Genomic DNA, 21,201 nt, shown 5'->3' on the forward strand with positions numbered 1-21,201 from the left:
ATTAACTTTGTAGCTCTAAGCCCCATAAGGGCAAGTAGTCTTGTATTCACTAACGTATCTCCAAAATCTAACTTGTTAGCATTGTTGGTGCTCAGTGATTCTAACCCTCACCATATCTGTAAGACCCAACCCCAATACCTGCTATTCATACTCAAGGCTCAGAGACAGTATTGCCTAGACAGTCATGTTGATCAAGCCAATTTGGTTTTTGGTTTAATTCAACAAGAAGCAGTAGAAAATAAAGAAAACATTTCAAAGAAAATATTTTCAGCAATCATGAAATGGTGGGGGTGGGGGGCGGGACTATCTATTGGCATCAGACTTTCGTCCTATTATTACACTGTTTTCTTCCAAGTCACTTATTATTCTTTTTATATCAGAATACATAATTTGACATATTGAGGTTTTTTAAAAGATGCTACTTCCAAACAGGTCAAATTATGCTACATAAACAAGGGGTTGAGCGCTCTCTTCATTCAAGCTTATTTCTCCTTTTTAAAACAGATGACAAGCATCCCAAACTGATGCACTAAAAAGTGCAAGGTGGCAATCCCCATCTACAGTCCTAACCCTCCCAAATCTCTAACTCTAACTTTTAAAACAACTCCTTTAGTGACAAAACATTACCTGACATCTATGTTATGCAATATATTCACCATATTACTTTTTACAAAAATCTGGAAAATCCTGAATTCCAAAAACAACTGAAGGGCCAAGAGGTTTGAAGGTCCAAGAGACTTGAAGAAAAAGCCTGCATGTATGTGTGTATATACATATATATGTGTCTATACATATACATATAGTGTGTGTGTGTATGTACACACACACACACACACACACACACACACACACTGGGATGAGAAAGGACAAATCCAAGTGTCCAAAATGCAACCTTAAAAAAAAAACAAACAAAAACCCCATGTATCAAACAATACAACCTTCTTTGAAAGTGAATGAAAGTGGACTTAGTATTAGCCCTTAACATTAAAAGAAACTAGGCAAATGGGTGATGGGCATTGAGGAGGGCACCTGTTGGGATGAGCCCTGGGTGTTGTATGTAAGCCAATTTGACAATAAATTATATTCATAAAAAAAATTAAAAAAAAGAAACTAGGAAAATGTTTAAGTTAAACTTAAAGGCATGTTAGTGAGTAGCATATTTGAAAACAATATAAAGATATACACATATTTGAAGAAAAAGCCTATATATGTTTGCATTCAAGTATACATATGTATAGTATAAATGTATATATATGCATAGTATAAATATATATACATATATATATATATATGCAAGTATATATATACTTGCATTTAAGTAGGAAAATTAAGCAAATCACAATCTTTCTAGCACTTATTTCATGATTTGGAAAGTAAGGGGGTTGCACTAGATGACCTCCAAAATCCTGGACAGTAATTAAATTCTAGGAATCTACCTGATTAGTTTATATCCGGTGTTCAATTTTGGATTATGTTCAACTTCCATAAAATTCTGGGCACTTAGGTTTGCCCGTAACATGTGACAAGCGCATATTTATTAGATATCTCTTCAACTGTGTAATTCAATTCAGGTTTAGTACCTGCTGTGCCAAACACAGAAGATATGCCTTCCACAATGGTCTTGTGGACACTGGGATGAGAGAGGACAAATCCAAGTGTCCAAAATGCAACCTTAAAAATAAAAACAACAACAAATCCATGTATCAGACAATACAACCTTCTTTGAAAGTGAGTGAAAGCATACTTAATATTAGCTGTAAACATGAAAAGAAGCCAGGAAAATGTTTAAATTAAACTTAAAAGCACACCGAAGAGCATTTTTGAAAACAGACTTTATGGACAACAGAGATGTTACCCATCTCTGAGAGCCAAATCTATAATTTCATTCTGTCACTGCAGTTTATATTGTTTATACAGACTAAACTATCTCTACTAAAACATGAGGCAGGATTTTTTTTTAGTAATTCACATTAGAAAATATTACAGAGGCATACAATAAATATCCAGAAGCAACAAATTATGACACTTAAGAATGTTAATCCAGACAAAAACATTTTCTAAAGTTTAATTTCCTTGAAATAGAAATGAATGAGCAAATCATATATTCTGCAAATAAAACATGGTAATTTTCAATAAGCCTAGGAAAGTATACCTAAAATACAATAAACTAAAGGATGAGAGTTACTCAGTATCGAAACTACGGTTCTTTCACACCTGAAGGTTACCAAACATAGCATGCTTGCAAATTCTCTCTCTAGGCCAAAGAAAATCATTTCATGTCTTTCCTCACTGTGGTATTACAAGGTAAAATTATACCGCCATACATTTCAAAAATTAACTTTCCACTAACTTGGGTAGATGTTTTTGCTTCTATTTTTAGGTTATACAGTCACCTTGCATAAAATCGTTAAAAGAAGCTTGGTTTTCCCTTTCATCCTTTCTGTAAATATGTATTGTGACAGAACTTTCATCTAGGAAAATCAGTCCTGAAAGACTCAGAAAATACTTAATATTTAAAACACTTAAGTTTTTTTGTCTTTTTTTGTGAGGTAACTTTAAGTACCTTTAAATAATCCCAATACTCCCCTCTGTGGTCAAAGAAGGAAGAGCAATTATCGGAAGGAAGCGCTCAAATAAGCCAAATTCGATACTACTCAATGGTGTTCCCCTCTGGGGCAGGAACTCTGTCTGTGGGAGGGTAAATATGCTACTGTGTACATAAACAAAGTGAGTGGGAGAACAAAGGCCGCCACCATCTGGAGAGCCTCTTTCTGTGGCATTATCCACATTACAAAAGACTTATCCTAGAGATCATCCAAGCCGATTCACACTAGAAGAAACATGACCAGAAAGCTCTCTTCTCCTGTCTCCCCATTTGGGCTCCTTCTATTATTATCTATGGATGGAAGGGCCAAATTATTGGATTTAATTAATAACCACTCCACCCTCAGTTCATCTTATTTATTAAAGGGTCAGAGTTCATGGGGCGCCTGGGTGGCGGATAAGTCAGTTAACCATCTGACTTTGGCCCAGGTCGTGATCTCATGGTTCATGAGTTCAAGCCCCGCATTGGGCGCTCTGCTGTCAGCATGGAACCCACTTTGGATCCTCTGTCCCCCTCTCTCTCTGCCCCTCCCCTGCTTGTGCGCACACACTCGCACACACTCTCTCTCTCTCTCTCAAAAATAAATATTCAATAAATGAATAAAAGGTCAGAGTTAATATTAGGGGAAAAAACAGCTTAGTGATAGCACATAGACTTTCAGTTATACAAAAGAGGGGTTCAGAGTTACACTAAATAGTGCCTAGAGTTTTAGACATTCACAAAAATTGGGTAATATTTATTTTTATAACAAACACAAGAAAATCAGCTAAATTATAAATGGCTGTACAATGATGTTATTTATCACTTGAATTTGGTTTAAAAAAAAAAAGCTCAATTACTTTTTCAAAAAGAAAAGAAAAAGACACATAAAAGACAGCAAAGAGTAGGGGCGCCTGGGTGGCTCAGTCAGTTGAGCATCCAATTCTTGATTCAGCTCAGGTCATGATCTCATGGTCATGGGATGAAGCCTACTTAAGATTCTCTCTCTGACCCTTCCCCTCTCTCTCTTTCTCAAAAAAAAAAAAAAAGACAGTAATAAGAAACTAAGAAATTTACATATATTACTGAATCAACAAACAAGACTAAGTGACCACAAGACCTTGGCACTCTCAGTTAAAAATTGCTCCCAAAAATGACAATTAGAGTTCTGTCAAAGGGGTCAAGTCCACGGTGAGGGCTGCGCAAAAAGAAAAAGGGTGCCCTGGCTCACTGAACTTCACAAGCAGCCACTATAATGTTTCTGGAGAGGTAAGAACACAGATGACAATGGACGAAGAGGAAAGCCCTGCCCAGCTCTGTTAGAGAGAAGATGAATTGGGTATGTTCTTCAGCAGCATTTATTCCCCCATTCAAAAACAGATTAATAAATATTGAGGGAGTCTCCATGTCAGACAGTCTTCTACAATCATGGTAAACACAAATATGTACAAGACATCATTCCTGCCCAAAGAACTTTACACGTCTAGCTGGGGATATGAAATACAATCAGGTGAAAAAGGAGCCAGGTATATTGCCAACAACCCATGCTGTGCGAGTTGAAAGTGAGATGGGGTGGAGTGGGGGGTAGTGGTCACTACCAAAAAGATTTAGAAAGAGCTTCAGAGAAGCGGTCGATATCAAAGACAAAATGTCAGCTGTGAGATTAGTTTTGGAAAAATGTTCTTAAAAAGTTCATTTGAAAGGAATTTCTTGGAATTGGGAAGTGGTTTCCCCATAGGAATAATTTCACAAATTATGGTTAATATTTTGGGCCAGTCCACCAAAGGTCACCTTGACCATAATGGAGCCTTCTAGTGACCTGTCCCAAGCCTATCCTTCAGATAGGTCTGAGTTCCATGGGCCTGGAGGCAGAGCACAGAGTGGGAGAGAAGAGAAGAAAGGACAGGCCCCACCTCCTGTCCCTCCAGCAGGGCCTGCAGTGGTTGTCTAGGGACTTATGGGACATCACAGAAGCCAGGCGACATGGCCACTCCCACCCTGGGGCATTTGGTCCAGGTTTGAGAACCAAGCCAGCTTATAATTAATGGGCCATTGAAAGTAATGATTGACTGGAAGGATGGCCTTACTTTTTATAAAAGAAGAAAGCTAACACTCATTGAGCACCTTCTTTGTGCCAGGGACTGTTAGCCACTTCCCATTTCTTAAAAATACAACCGTCACGACTATCGTATGAGGTAGATCACATTCATCCTATCCTATAGATGAGAATACTGAGGCTCAGAGAGGTTAAACAATCGGTTCACTGTCACCCAGAACTGGGATTTGGCAGTGGGCCTGACTCTCTGAAGCCTTTCTAGGGTGTCTGTCCACACACCAGCTGCCTCTTGGAGGTGCCAACAAGCGCCAGCAAGATGGATCTTTCACTAATCATCAGACACTTTCTTTCTGAAATTAATGATTTAAGTCCTCTCAGATGAATGCCAGGAACACGTTCCAAAGAACTGACTTCCCCTGAGTCAGATCAATTGGAGCTTTGTGTCCCTTTTTTCTGGGGGACCTCTCTAATGAGATGTTGAAAATTAATCCTGTGACAGGAGTGGCTGTTCTGTTGCTGCTTTGGGAGCTGTTCTGATGTCTGCCTTTTAATTTTGCTGTAGCTTACTCGGTATCCAAGAAAGCTGTCTAAGGAGAAATCAGGGAATAATGTCAGAGGTACATAAAGAAGAGGAAAGGAGTAGACGATTCTTATTTGCCCATTCCAGATGAAATACGTAAGACTGACACACATGTGAGCAGAGAGGCCAGCGTTTCTATTTCCGCTTCTTACCCAGTCTGTGTTCCAACAGGTTAAAAGAAACTAGACTATCAGTACTTAGAAAGCCTTCGTTAAGAAGAGGGAGAAATAAATAATACTTAAAATACCTTCTTTCTATTTGCTAGAAGGAAAAAGAAAAATGGCTACATGTATCATTAGAGATGGGCTGAATAGTCCCATTTAGTAGAAGACAGATCCATCAAAAAGGTTACTCTTTAATTTCTCAAATAATGTAAGCGCGGCTTAAGCTAATGTGGAATCTTCTGACACAGGTAGCTGGTGCGGATCAAACACGAAGCAGCACACAGCACATGGCTTTGATCTAGTTTATAACAACTTTAAAAGAAACAGTTAAAGGGGCGCCTGGGTGGCTCAGTAGGTTAACTATCTGATTCAGCTCAGGTCACGATCTCACGGTTCATGAGTTCGAGCCCCATGTTGGGCTCTGTGCTGACAGCTCAGAGCCTGGAGCCTGTTTTAGAATCTCTGTCTTCCTTGCTCTCTGCCCCTCCCCTGTTTGCGTTCTGTCCCTCTTTCGCTCAAAAATAAATAAATACTAAAAAAATAAATAAAAAAGAAACAGTTAAAAAGTCTCTGTTCTTGGCGCACCTGGCTGGCTCAGTCGGTTAAGTGTCCAACTCTTGGATTTGGCTCAGGTCATGACCTTTGGGCTCTGTGCTGACAGAGCAGAGCCTGCTTGGGATTCTCTCTCTCTCTCTCTCTCTCTCTCTCTCTCTCTCTCTCTCTGCCCTTCCCTGGCTTCTGTGCTTGTTTTCTCTTTCTCTCTCTCTCTCTCTCTCTCAGAATAAGTAAACATAAAAAAATTCTCTGCTCTCTTCAGAAGTATTGTGAGTTCCAAGGTCACCAGTTCCATTCATGGGGAAGCTTACAGGACATAGATGCCACCTAACACAAACTGATATTCACCAGGTACCAGCGGGGTTTATCTCACTGAATCCTTGCAACAACCCTGTAGAGAAATGAGTCACCACTCATTAAGTACCCGAGTCCTAGGACCATATCAGGAGCTGTATTATCCCTTCATTACCCAAAAGGAAATGGAGGCTGAGGGTTGAAGTTACCTCTTTGAGATTCCACAGCTCTGGAGGGGGATATCTTGATTCCAGACCAATTCCATCTCAAATTATCCATTTGCCTACTCTCTCCCCAGTAAAATGTTAGAGTCAAGACCCTACTCATTTCAAGCGCTAATACTAAGCATGTTGCCTGACAAAGAAAGTGCTCCATAAGCAGTGTTGTCACAATTGACCCCAAAGTGCAAGTTTTTCCCTTAGCCTGGGACGAGCTGCCTTGCAGAGGGCAGAATTCACTTGAGATCTCTGCTTTGCCTCCTCTGTGGTTTTGTCAGATTTTACTAGCCATGTGAGTTTTGTTTTCCTAGCTCACAACCAGATCCACTGCTGTCTTTTTTTCTTTCCCATAATAGAAAGAACAGAAAGAAAAACGAAGGAAAAAAATTGAAATTGCAGTAGACAGAACTGTAACCCTTACTTTACTAATATACTTACAGGGACAGCATTGGACAGAGAAGCCCAAAGTATTAAAAGCCCATAATTGGGGCTCTTTTCTTCATTTCTTTCCATCTCTATGATATCCAGCAAAGTCTGCATTAACGTCTGTTTAAAAGAAATACATATTGTCAAACCACAGCTACATGACAAAGAATGCTGTTAATAAACAAAGAGGCATGCTAAGGGATATATATTCTTACCAGCAGGATAGTAATTAGAAGTAGGGGCTCTGCTGCTTTATGCATTGGTTCAAATTCTGGCTTAGGTTTTTTTTTTTTTTGTTTTTTTTTTAAAGACTTCAGTTTTTTTAGAGCAGTTTTAGGTTTACAGTAAGATTGAGAGGAAGGTACAAAGACTTCCCACCTGACCCTCACTCCCACTCATGTACAGCCTTCCCTACTATTAATATCATTCACCAAAATGGTATTTTTTTTTTTTTTACCATGGACCAAGGACACGGACACATCATAATCACCTAAAGTCCGTAGTTTACCTTAGGGTTCACTTTTGGCATTATAAACTCTATTGGTTTGGACAAATGCATGATGATATGCAGACATCATTACAATGTCACACAAATTATTTTCACTACCCTAAAAATCCTCTGTGTTCTGCCAATTTACCTCTCCTTCCTCTCCAACAACCACTGGTCTTTTTCCTTTCTCCACATCTTGCCTTTTCCAGAGTGTCACACAGTTGAAACTATACATTACGTAGCCTTCTTAGATGGGCTTCTTTCACTTAGTGCTATGAATGTATGGTTTGTCCATGTCTTTTCATGGCTGGATAGTTCATTCCTTTTGAGTGCTGAATAATATTCCAGTCCCTAGATGTACCACAGTGTATCCATTTACGTAGTAACGGGCATCTTGGTGCCTTCAAGTTCTAGCAGTTATGAATAAAGCTATTGTAAACATCCATGTGCAGGCTTTTTGTGTGAACATAAGTTTTTAAATCATTTGGGCAAATATCAAGCAGGCTAATTGCTACATTTTATGGTAAGAGTATGTTGTTGTTGTTGCTGTTTTCTATAAGAAACCACCAAAGTGTTTTCCCAAGTGTCTGTACCATTTTTCCCCCTCAACAATGAATGAGAGTTCTTGTTGCTTCGCATCCTCACCAGCAACACCGGTGGTGCTGTCAGTGTTCCAGATTCTGGACAGAATGAGTGTCGTGGTAGTTCAGTGTTGTTTTCCTTTACATTTCACTGATGACATATGATGTGGACCATCTTTTCATACGTTTTCATCTTCTCTCATGGGTTGTATTTTTTGGTGTGATACCTAAATAGGCATCACCATACCCCAAGGTCAAGCAGGTTTCCTCCCATGTTATCTTCCAGTAGTTTCATACTCTTGCATTTTACACTTAGGTCCGTGACTCATTTGAGTACATTTTTGTGAACTATATAAGATCTGTGTCTAGATTTTTTTTTTTTTGCATGTGGGTGTCCCAACTGTTTTAGCACCATCTGTTGAAGAGTCTATCTTTGCTTCTTTATATTGCCTTTGCTTCTTTGTCAAAGGTCAGCTGATTATATTTAAAAGGGTCTATTTCTGGGTTCTCTATTCTGTTCCATCAATCTATTGGTCTGTTCTTTCACCAATACCACACTGCCCTGACGACTGTAGCATTACAATAAATCTTGCAGTTGGGGAGCATTGCTCTTTTGAAGAATTTTGTCATTCTCCTTGAATATTGTGCTGGTGATTCTGGGTCTTTTGACGCTCCACATAAACTTTGGAATCAGTTTGCTGATATCCATAAAATAACTTGCTGGAATTTTTACTGAGACAACATTGAACGTATAGGTTAAGTTGGGAAGAACTGACATCTTGACAATATCGAATCTTCCTATCCATGAACACAAAATCTCTATTTACTTGGTTCTTTGGTTTTGTTCATCAGAGTTTTGTAGCTTTCCTCATGCAGATCTTATACATCATTTGTTAAGTTTATACCTAAATATTTCATTTGGGGGGATAGTAATGTAAATGGTATTGTGTTTCTAATCTTATACTCCACTCGTTCACTGTTGGTATATGGGAAAGCAATTAACTTTTGTATATTAACTTGTCTCCTGCAACTTTGCTATAATTGCTTATTAGTTCTAGTAGTTTGTTGATTCTTTTGGATTTTCAATACATATGATCATGGCATCTAAGAAAAAAGATAGTTTTATGTCTTCTGTCCTGATAAATGTAACTTTAATTTCCTTTTCTTGACTTTCCTTTTCTTGACTTATTGTATTAGCAAGCACTTCCAGCATCATGTTGAAAAGGAGTGGTAAAGAGGACATCTTTGCTATGGGGTTCTGGTACCAATGTCTAATATGTATGTGTATGGGGAGTGGGGGGAGGGAAGTTCCAAACAACAATAAATGATACTCAGGACAGTATCTGGGTGCCCTATAATTCAATTCAATTCTGACACTATCTACCCAGAAATAGCATGAGATTATACAGGTTAAGTGTTAGTCGGTCAGGACTTGTTAGTCCTGGACTTGTTAGTCCTACAAGATTATACCCTTTCCCCACCCTTGCACCTGACCTTCAGATGCCAGTCACAGCCCAGGTTGTTACCTGGACTTTGGACCAACAGGCTACAGACTGGAGGTTCCAAAAACCTCCTCCTTGGGCTTCAGATGCCAGCTGCAACTCCAGGTTGTTATCTGTACTTATAAAAATCAGAGGTTCCCACAACGCTTTCCTGAGGTTCAATTAATTTGCTAAAGGGGCTCACAGAACTCAGAGAAACATTTTATTTACTGGATTACCAGTTTATTATAGAAAGATATGATAAAGAATATAGAGAGACAACCAAATAACCATATATAATCATTTCATTTATATACAAGCACACATAAGTGTGCATATATATATATATAATCAAATACATTGTTGCTATTATAATTTGAGCAAATTATATCTGTTAGATCAGTTAAGAATAAGGAAAATACATTTTTATTTCAACTTTGTTTATTTCTTTGATGCTCTTCCCTTCTTTATATGGATCTGAGTTTCTGACCTATATTATTTTTCTTCTCTGTAAAGAACTGCTTTATTAATATTTCTTATAAAGAAGGTGTATTGGCAACAAATTCCCTCAACTTTTGTTTGTCTGAGAAGGTCTTTATTTCTCCTTCACTTTTAAAGGATAATTTCACAGGGTATAGAATTCCAGACTGGGGGTGCTTTTTTTCTCACTCGACTCTTTTAATACTTCGCTCTACTCTTTTTTTGCTTGCATGGTTTCTAAGGAGAGGTCAGATGTAATTCTCATCTTTGTTCCCCTGTAGATATGGAGTTTTTCCTTCTGGCTTCTTTCGGGATTTTTTATCTTTGGTTTTCTGTAATTTAAAAGTAATATGCTGAGGTGTAGTTTTGGGTGTTTACATGATTGATGTTCTCTGAGCTTCCTGGATCTATGATTTGGTGTCTGACATTAAATGGGGGAAAATTCTGTCATTATCATTGTCAAATATGTCTTCTGTTCCTTTCTCCCTTTTTTTTCTCCTTTTGGTACTCCCATTATATGTATACTATGTCTTTTGTAGTTGTCCCACATTTCCACAGTCTTTGGATGTTCTGCTGTATTTTTTTTTTAGTGTTTGTTCCCTTTGATTTTCAGTTTTTGGGGATTCAACTGATACATCCTCTAGCTCAGAGATTCTTTTCTCAGCTCCGCCAGCCTACAAATAAGTCCATCAAAGGCATTCTTCATTTCTGCTATAGTGTTTATTATACCTAGCATTTAATTTTGGTTCATTCTAAGGATTTCCATCTCTCTGCCTACATTGTCCATCTGTTCTGGCATTCAGTCTATTTTATGCATAGACCCCAGTTGTTTCAAAGTCCCAATCTGATAATTCCAACATTGGTCCATTCCACCTGCTACTTGTTGTTAGGATGGAGTTGCAACTTCCAAGATCCTTATGTGTAACCAGAACCTGGTTTAGTTACTCAAGACCTGGGTAACCTTGGACAAGTTGCTTTAAGCTCATCAATAAAATGGCCATAACATGGTATCTACCTCATAGGCTTGTTGTGAGAATTAAATCAGTTACTACCTATAAAGTGCCTAAAGCAAAACTTAGTACATAATAGCATTTTGACAATTTTTTAAAAATAAACCTCTGCTTTTTGTTGGTGGGAATGCAAGCTGGTACAGCCACTCTGGAAAACAGTACAGAGGTTCCTTAAAAAACTAAAAATAGAACTACCCTATGACCCAGCAACCACACTACTAGGCATTTAACCATGGGATACAGGTGTGCTGTTTTGAAGGGACACATGCACCCCCATGTTTATAGCAGCACTATGAACAATAGCCAAAGTATGGAAAAAGTCCAAATGTCCATCGGTGGATGAATGGATAAAGATATGGTATATATATACAACGGAGTATTACTCGGCAATCAAAAAGAATGAAATCTTGCCATTTGCAGCTACATGGATGGAACTGGAGGGTGTGATGCTAAGTGAAATTTGTCAGTCAGAGAGAGACAAAAATCATATGACTTCACTCATATGAGGACTTTAAGAGACAAAACAGAGGAACATAAGGGAAGGGAAACAAAAAATAATGTAAAAACAGGGAGGGGGACAAAACAGAAGAGACTCATAAATATGGAGAACAAACTGAGGGTTACGGGAGGGGCTGTGGGAGGGGGGATGGGCTAAATGGGTCAGGGCACTAAGGAATCTGCTCCTGAAATCACTGTTGCACTAGATGCTAACTAATTTGGACATAAATTTTAAAAAATAAAAAATAAAATAAAAAAATAATAAACCTCTGCTTTTAGGAATATGCCAGCAACACAGAAACACAGATCTCTCAAGAATTCAAGAAAAAATCCTTTCCCCATTTTCCACGAAGATCCTCAGCGTATACACCACGAAGAAAGTATCGTCAAGCCAGTATATATTATAAATACCGCAACATGAAGAGAACTGATATTTGACTGGAATGGTGCCAACTAAGCTCAGAGCCCCATCCAAGACCACCTACAGTTGCTCTCGGGTCACCACACAAATTCCCTGAGCATGTTTTCTTCACTGGGAGGTTTCCTGAACACCCCTTTATCAGTGGCCATTTCCCATCAGGGGGAAGAAATTCAGACACTGTACCATTTTCATTGAGCTACTCATGCACTTGGAGCCTTAAGTAACTCAGGTTTAGGTTACAGAAATGATGGTAGCTAATGCCTAGTCATTGCCTGCTAAGGCGAGTTCTGTTTTACGGGCTTTACAAGTATTTAACCATCCAATCCCCACCGCGATTCCAAGAAGTAGATACCATTATCTTCACCGTTTTCCATTTGAGGAAACTGAAGCACAATTAAGTTAGGGAACTTGGCCAGGGACAGGCAGCGTGTCGATGATTGAGCTGGGATTCGTACCCTTTGAGCCAGGTCCTGGCTCTGGAGCCCACACTCTTAGCTACTATGCTATACTGTCCCATGAGAGATACAACCCACAACTCTCATGGATTAGGGATTAAGAGAACTGAATTTTACCATTAGTAGTTTTGCTTCGGGTCTTATGATACGAGAAATAACTGTTAAATCACTATCAAAGAAAATACATGATGGGAGACTATTGCTGTTACTTACAAAGGCATGTAATGTTTCAAAAGTGATTAACCACCCTAATCCTCAGCTTTCTGGTTTTAATAATCCCCAGTTTTCTAGGTATTACAGTGGTTGTGAAAAATGAGTCATGAACTTGTGGAATGTATAACACTACACCTAGCACAGAGTAAGCACCACAGAAATGCTACCGATGTCTCATTGTTACTGTTTTTGTGACAATGGATTAGCAAAATTGAAAATCCTAGGTTTTATCATACAACGTAAATTGTTGCAACACAAAGTTTGTACCTCATGAAAAATCCTATAGATGGATTTCATTCTCTGGATATGCTATTCTGTAGGTGCAGTCTTAATTTTAAATGAAAATACTAGTTTAATATACATCTAGAATAACAAGAGAGAAATCACCACGTTTGATGTTTATAATGTGATGAAATGTGTGTGTAATATTTTAAAAAAACAAAAACTTCTTCCAGTCTTCTGCTTAACTAGGCCATTGAAATCTACTTATACAGTAGAAGACAACAGAATCTTTTATTTTCTTCTTAGCCCACATTAAAAAAAAATTGGGTACAAAACACAAGCTCAGTGTGAACACTGTTGGAAGAAACAGAAATGATACACAAAAAAATGAAAACTTCTCATGAATGTTCAAACTGAGTTCTCTCCCAGTCTTTTAAAAAAAACTTTTTAAGTGTTTATTAATTTATTTTAGAGAAAGAGAGAAAGCGCGAGCAGGGAAGGGGCAGAGAGAGAGGGAGACACAGAATCCGAAGCAGGCTCCAGGCTCTGATCTGTCAGCACAGAGACTGATGTGGGGCTTGAACCCCAGAACCATGGGATCATGACCTGAGCCGAAGTCAGACACTTAACCGACTGCGCCACCCAGGTGCCTCTGTCCTAAAGTCTTAAATGTTGGACTATCTTCAGCAAAGTTCAAAATGTGTCTCTATTCAAACAGCAAGTTGGAGCACCTATGATTAAAAATGCCTCCTTTCGGGGCGCCTGGGTGGCTCAGTCCGTTGGGCGTCCGACTTCAGCTCAGGTCATGATCTCGCAGTCCGTGAGTTCAAGCCCCGCGTCGGGCTCTGGGCCGATGGCTCAGAGCCTGGAGTCTGCTTCCGATTCTGTGTCTCCCTCTCTCTCTGACCTTTCCCCATTCATGCTCTGTCTCTCTCTGTCTCAAAAATGAATAAAAGTTAAAAAAAAAATGCCTCCTTTCTTCAGAATAGGAATGAGAAATGTTAGTCTAGAAGTATTGTCAGTGGAGAGTTTAGCTGTGGCATTAAAAACCCTGTTTCCAGACCCACAAATTGCAGATCTATCTGGATGAATCTTTTACACACATGGGGCTTTTCCCCTCAATCCTGGAAAATTATGCAAACAAAAATGTATTTGTCTGGGTCTGTTTATAAAATAGAATCCTTAGCTGCAACATCATTTATCAATAAAGGGCATTCCAGAGTAGCTTTCTGTTCTCTTTATTTAGGAGGGAGATACCTAAGCATTTACACATCCCTATTTTTCTAAAGCGACCTTCCTCTCCAGCGTTAAGCAGAGTTGCTTGTGATAACACTTGCTATCATAACATAAAATCAAGCAAACAGAGATGTTTGGTATCATCTGTAAATACTAAAAGATCTGATTTTTAAGAGGTTAAAGAGGGAGAGAGCCAAAGCATAAGAGAATCATAAAAACTGAGAACAAACTGAGGGTTGATGGGGGGTGGGAGGGAATCTGTGGCACATTATTATCTACCCCTAATATATATATCTATATATATGGGTGGGTGGGTGATGGGCATTATCTACCCCTAATATATATATCTATATATATGGGTGGGTGGGTGATGGGTATTGAGGAGGGCACATTTTGGAATGAGCACTGGGTGTTGTATGGAAACCAATTTGACAATAAATTTCATATTTAAAAAAAAAGATCCGATTTTTAATGATAATCACATGGTGTAAACTCTGATGTGGTCCTCACTACTCTCTAATTGCTTCACAAATATTAACTCATTTAAGCCCCACATTCTATGAGGCAGGTGAAAAAACTGAGGCCAAGAGGCGAGGTGCCACGCCCAAGGTCATGTGACTGGAGACCGAAGTTGAGCCCGAGCTCAGACTCAGTGAATCCCAGTCTCTGGGCAGTGGAGGGTAGGGGAAGTCTGGAGAATCAGATAGTTTTCAAAGGTTCCCAGAGATTCTGATGAGCAGGCAGGGCTGAGAACCTTTCTTCCTTTCATTACGCAAGTGTAAGAACCACCTGGAAGGCCCATCAAAGCACAGACTGGGGGGCTCCACCCCAGAGTTTCCGATCGAGTTCTCCCAAGGTGATGTTGGTACCATTGGTCTAGGGACCATACCCGAAGAACCACAGATCTAGGACGCTTAGGACAGTGGCTCCCAGGGCATTGCTTTTCAAATTATCTCTTACCACATCCTTGCATTTGAAGAGAGAAAAAATTAGTGGTAGTGGCATGAAAAACAAAGTCTATGGAGCTTTGTTCTCCTTGCCTAACGCACCATCATTCCTACCTACCCCGGCTGACACAACTGTAGGATACCTAAATCAGTAAAACCTTGAGCATCTTGTTATATGTTGCTGCCGTAGCCTCAGTTTTTTTCTTTATGTAGAAGACCAATAATACCTACCTCATTGTTGTGAGGATGTAGCCACAGATTAATGTACATAAACATCCAACACGGTACTTGACACAAACATGTCACCTGAACAATCTTAGGAGTTTTTAGCAAAACATCTTTTAAAAACCATAGCTGATGACTGCTTTCATCCCACATATTTTAGAAAAAAAAAAAAAAAACAACTAAGGGATACTTACCACGGAATTATCTTTCGCAGATCTGTATGTTTTTATATCGGGAATGTTTTTCTCAAAGAGTGCTAAGAGCCACTTTTTGGATTTCGACCAGTGACTGGGTGAGGAAAAAGCAGGTGCGTAAGTTCACGGGAAAGCACTTCAGGAATAACCGGTCACGGCGCAAAAGGGGGAATATCTACGGAATTATTTCTCCAAAATTTCTTCTTCAGTTTTGCCAGAATTTCATGCGAGGTCTTCCTTCATACTTACTAGTCCACAAGAAAAATCGAGGGGGCAAGGCAGCCACATTTTTAGTGATTTTTTTTCTTTTGCGAATAAATGTTTGCATTCTTACAGGATTGGCATCGAATACAAAAAAAAAAAAAAAAGAGTATGACCTGCTTTCCCTACTTTTACTCGGGCTGTTGTCAGTTGCTGGAGGATGAAAAACTTGCACAGGGACCGAGGACTGGCTTAAGCCGGGTGAAACAAACCGGCTATGATCTTTTTAATATTATCTGACCAGCCACTACTGCAGACCAGCTGCTAAGGCATTTAAGAATTCATGTGTTATTTTGCATTCAAACCATGGGAGCCAACCGTGAGAAATACAGTTGACCATGTCTCCTTTTGCCTCAGAGAGACTAAACACAACAACATCTATGATCGGTGATACTTGGTGATTTAGCATGGTTCCAAACTACAGCCACGACTGTGATAATAATAAGCAGTAAATGAGAGAAATTCTTCGTTTCATTCTGACACTCTCTCTCGCTTTCCCTCTCTCCCATCTCATTTTAGCTCAAAATTAAAAAAAAAAAAAAGAGGAAAGAATGCATCTCTCTCTTCTTCAGTTCCTCCAACAATTTAAACACAAACCACAAACAAAAACTGATCATGAGAAGTAGCTTTTGTGTCTTCCACTTGGATGCTGCTCTCCCTACTCAGAAGAGGAAAATGAGACAGGTATGTATTTCTGGGAGGAGCTTGGTTGGTTAATTAATTATAGGGAAAAATCTCTCTACCTTAGGAGACACTCTGGCATCTGGGACCCGTACTCGAAACCTTCGTCGTAAGCTTGAAAATGCTGATGGAACTCCCTGATTTTTCTCTCATTTGTGGGGAACAAACCTTTTTGAAAGAGTATATTCACTGAAACCGGATAAAGCAGATGCCTACAAAGATAAAAACACATAAAAAGTCAGACCCAATGACCAAAGAAGAAAGGTACAGGATACAAAAAAAGGGAGTTACTTTAATAGATATATATTAGGGGTAGATAATAATGTGCCACAGATTCTTTTGGGAAAGTGTTACTCTTAAGAGGTTTTAATATTTGCTCACTGTGGTCAAGATAACTTAGGGGTAACTGAAATTTTGGTTTATTTCTCTGAAGATTTCAAAATGCTTTTTAAGCAAGCATTGTTAGATCTTGATAAATGTGAGATGATACGCCAGAAATAAATTGACTCAATAATTTCAACAAGCGCTTACCTAGCAAGTAATACCAATAACTAAGATACAGCCCATGATTTTAGAGAGCAGCAAAAAATAACCAAAGACTCAGGGCAACACTAGTTACCAAATTTCCTAAGCTCTCACAGGATCCCACAGAGCTGAACCACTGCGTACTGAAATATAGTACCTATCATCATTAAGTTTTGCCATAAGTAAATAAAATGATTACTGTGGCATACTTAAGTGAAAAAAAATCAAAGATTATTAATACGACTTAGACTAGTGACACCAAGTACTGTTTCATTTTTATTTACCATCCCTTCTTCACTAGTTTTTCAGGATCTGCTTCCCCCAAAGTTTCAAAGACATCCAAGAATTTGCTTTGTTTTGTTGTAGGTACTGGGCATGCTACAAGTTTGGATGGCTGCTTATTTTGTTTTTGGTTTGTTTTCCTCTCTCTCTCTTGTTGAACCTCTAACAAAATATTAAACGCTGTTCTTTTATTATGAATCTGAACTATTGAATCCTGCCCTCGGCATCCCAATGAGATGGAAAAATGGCCAACGCGGTAACTTCAATTTACCAAATCTCCTTATGCATGCTGGGAATTTTTCTCATGGCTCCCTATGCCCAGCCCTGACCTTTGCCAGAAAGCTTCAGAACACAGCTGAGGCCATTTGGCTTCCTCCACTGCCCTTCCCTGTCTCACCTATCAGCATCCCCTCTAGGTAGATGTGTTCTATGTGGCATGGCATCACTAAAGAGAAATTACTATAAATGTTTTTAAATGATTGTATGGGCTTATTTGCTCACCTTAAAATTGGTGTGCTAACTAAAAACTACCTGTTAATTAGAATTGAAAAGATTAATATAATCTCATAATTACCTAGACTTCATTAATCCACCAGATAATTTTTTACGTTCAATGCACTGGCTGCAGAATTTTTTATCCTCCCCCCCCAAAAAAAGACCCACATGCAAGAACCCTACAAGATTAAACCACATTAATGCAACAATTTACCTTACGAAGTTGTTCAGCTCCATTGTCCCATGAGTGCCTAATTTCTCCAGTTGCTCATGTAGTTCCTCAGTCAGTTGTCCAGTGAGTTGATATAGGTTCACAGTCCCTATTTTCCCTTTGATCGTGACATAAAGTTTTTCATGCAGTGTAAAAAAAGTATCTTTTGGAATCGATGCTATAAACAGAGAAAACTATTTTCAAAAGAAGCAATGACTCCTTGAAGCAAATAGTCAACGTACATCTACTATTACTTGGTCAGGAGGGACTAGATCCAAAGTCCTCCCCTTACATAAAATCGCCTCCCGCAAATAAGAGCAGATGAAGATTCGACCTATCCTGTGAGTCAGTAAAAGTCTGTAGGGAGATTCACTCTAAGGGGTGATCTACAAGTGGGTGATTCGGAGGACCTCTGGGAAACATACATGTAGTGATTTTATTTTTATCTTTATTTATTTAAAAAAAAGTTTTGATGTTTATTTTTGAGAGAGAGAGAGAGAGAGAGACAGAGCATGAGTGGGGGAGGTGCAGAGAGAGAGGGAGACACAGAATCTGAAGCAGGCTCTAGGCTCCAAGCTGTCAGCACAGAGCCCAACGCAGGGCTCCAACTCAGAAACTGAGGTGAGATCACGACCTGAGCCGAAGTCGGACCCTTAACCGGCTGAGCCACCCAGGCACCGCTTATTTCCATGTTAGGCTTTCGTTGGCTTCCTATCCTTAACAAAGTTTACAAGGCATTCTACTACCTTTCTAGTTTTCCCGTGACATTTCCAGCCCCTTCCTGTCCCCCCTCCTGAGATTTGTATTCCAGGTACAGTGTATTCTAATATTTATATTTCCCATCATTTTTATGAGATGTACTATCTGCTCAAAACTCTTTACTTGACCAGCCTCACCCCATTCCCACACACCCGCAACTATAAGCCACGCATTTATCCTGCCAACTTCTTTTTCTCCTTCAAGTGTTTTACTGAATATCACTTCCACCAGGAGGCCTTTCCTAATCCCATGAGTAGCTCTTGTTCCTTTGCATTAGTGTTTGTTCATGATCCTTCCATGATACATACACACTCCGGCTTGAGTTTGGCCAGTAAGAGTATGAATTTTTAAACTCACTAGTCTTACATATTTTTCTTTAATCCTCTTTTATTGTCTGCAAAGTAACTTTTGCAAAAAAATAATGTTTGGTTTTATATTTCATCAGCCTATTATGGGTAGGTTACATTTTATACAAGTTCATTAAAAATAATGTTTAGCTCTCCTGAGCATACATCTCTGTAGTAGGGGAATGTACGAGAGGCAAAGGAAGCTGGCTCAAGAGTACTTATATTGACATATTTTGTCTATTAAATAGAAATATTTAAACATGAAAGTCCCCAATGGAGGCAGAGGTGAAAAAACTTGGCCACTTCTATGCAGCCCTAACACAGGAGAGGTTGGCACATTTTTCTGGAGGGATATATGAAGATACAGATCAAGAGCCTTCAGAATATTTCTATTCTTTGATCTGGAATTCCATAGTTTATTTATTTAACTTTTTAAAGTTTATTTATTCTGAGAGAGAGAGAGAGAGATGAGACAACATGAGTGGGGGAGGGGCTCGGAGGGAGAGGGAGAGAGAGAGAATCCCAAGCAGGCTCTGCACAGTGTGGAGTCCTACGCGGGGCCTGAACCGCGAACCGTGAGATCATGACCTGAGCCGAAGTCGGACGCTTAACCAAATGAGCCACCCAGGTGCCTCTGGACTTCCACAGTTTAAATATTAAGAAGCACTAAATCATCAAAGAATTTGGCCAACATGTTGTGATTTTCATGCAAGCAAAAAGAAATGATCATCATGCTATCGGTCACTCACAGCTTTTAAAACTGTTCTGTTTTAATGGTAAGAAATGCATGAGAGGCTACATGAAGAGAAAAACTAAGAAAGAAGCAAAAACAAAAAACAAAACAGAAAAGAAAAGAAAAAGAAACCAAGGGAAAGAAGAATCAGGCACAAAAATGCAATCGCTCTGCATTCTTGGGAGGACAAATGGCTTCAGCACCACACGTTTGCAGCCTGGGAAGAAATAAAGTGGACGGTCACACCAGAAGCATGCTGACAAGTACAATCCAGCAGTCTCTGAGGATGGAGAACAAAAGGCCGCCGATTACATGACGCCAAGCCCCACTTACCTTAATAGCCCTATGGAATGTGCCAGGCAATGCCATAGTAAAGGGCTTACTAAGCAGTGGAATTCTACTTTCAGTGAGCAGAGTAGCAACATGTGATCAAGCCAAGAGCTATAGCCTGAAGAACACTGTATACACGGCAGCAGATGTTCATGTCCCAGCGAACATCGTGGGAGCTGTAACAGGATACAGATTCCGAATATTTTCCAAATAAACAGCAGCGAGGTAACCTCGTCTCTTACACACGTCTAGTTAAGACTGAAATGAGGCTGCCAAGAATTCGTTTGTCAACTACCAAAATCATCAGATGTTCTTTCTATCTTATGTTCCCACTTTAGAGCATAAAATAAGGGCTGTCATCATTCTCGGTAGAGGAGTGAGGGGTTGTTACCAAAGCTGCTCTTGGACCAATGCTGTATTCAAACAAACTATCTGAAAATATTCTTTACCTGTACGATAGACGGGCTTTTGCACTGCTAGTTCAAAATTTACTTCTTTGGATTTTAGAAACACATTAATTCCCTCTTCTTCAGTAACAAAGGTCATTCGGGTGCCCATAACAAAGACTGTAAATACTGGTCCATACTGGAAGAAAACACATAAATACAGATATTAGGAAGCATTTCTAATAAAAAGTTATGGGCCACGGGTTACACAAGAACCCCAGTGCTGAAGTTATAGACAAGACACAAATTATTATGCTTATATATAGTAACATTATACATTTTGGCAGATTCAGCCAAATATAAATTATATAAATCATGATTTCTTCTGTCCTGATACTTAACCTTCCTTTTGATCATGTTATTTGTTTGAAGCTTCCTTTCTTGTAGTAAGAAATAATAATTAGAAATAATTATTAGAAGTCATGTCAACAGTGATGTTTGAACCTTGTTTTCCAGATAGCAGTAGGCTTACGAGCAATCTACTGCTCAATTTTGTTCAAGAAAAACATACAAAACAGCTGACTGATTTTACCTTAAATCTGTGGGCACGCAACAATGTCCTGCAATTCTGAAAAGTCCTCTAATGTGTTCACTGTCTCACTTTCCAAAATTACTATTTCCCTTGGACACCTGCCCTACCCATGCCACACAGAGATAGTTCTGGCTTCGTAGCTCACGAGGAAAACGGAGGCAATCAAGTAAGGGCACTCTCAAATTGTCACCACCAGATCTTGCAAAGATACACATTTGTATCCATTCTCCATGCTTCCCTTTGGGTTAGGACAGAGGGGACGTCCTGCT

The 21,201-nt window shown here is 39.2% G+C and overlaps 1 protein-coding gene across 2 annotated transcripts in view; it reads right to left on the minus strand.

The window, feature by feature from the left end:
* LOC131514303 (24-hydroxycholesterol 7-alpha-hydroxylase) overlaps positions 1–21,201 on the minus strand; it is a 94,568-nt gene that overhangs the window by 59,033 nt on the left and 14,334 nt on the right. For both annotated transcript variants that reach the window (XM_058734148.1, XM_058734147.1), the window contains exons 2-7: positions 20,404–20,539; positions 17,789–17,963; positions 16,335–16,484; positions 15,331–15,424; positions 6,890–6,997; positions 1,581–1,671 (exon numbers count right to left, since the gene is read on the minus strand). In XM_058734148.1, the coding sequence (XP_058590131.1) occupies positions 1,581–1,671; positions 6,890–6,997; positions 15,331–15,424; positions 16,335–16,484; positions 17,789–17,963; positions 20,404–20,539 (754 nt within the window). The remainder of the gene's footprint in view (positions 1–1,580; positions 1,672–6,889; positions 6,998–15,330; positions 15,425–16,334; positions 16,485–17,788; positions 17,964–20,403; positions 20,540–21,201) is intronic.

Source organism: Neofelis nebulosa, chromosome 6 (assembly GCF_028018385.1).
Source record: "Neofelis nebulosa isolate mNeoNeb1 chromosome 6, mNeoNeb1.pri, whole genome shotgun sequence".
NCBI lineage: Eukaryota > Metazoa > Chordata > Mammalia > Carnivora > Felidae > Neofelis > Neofelis nebulosa.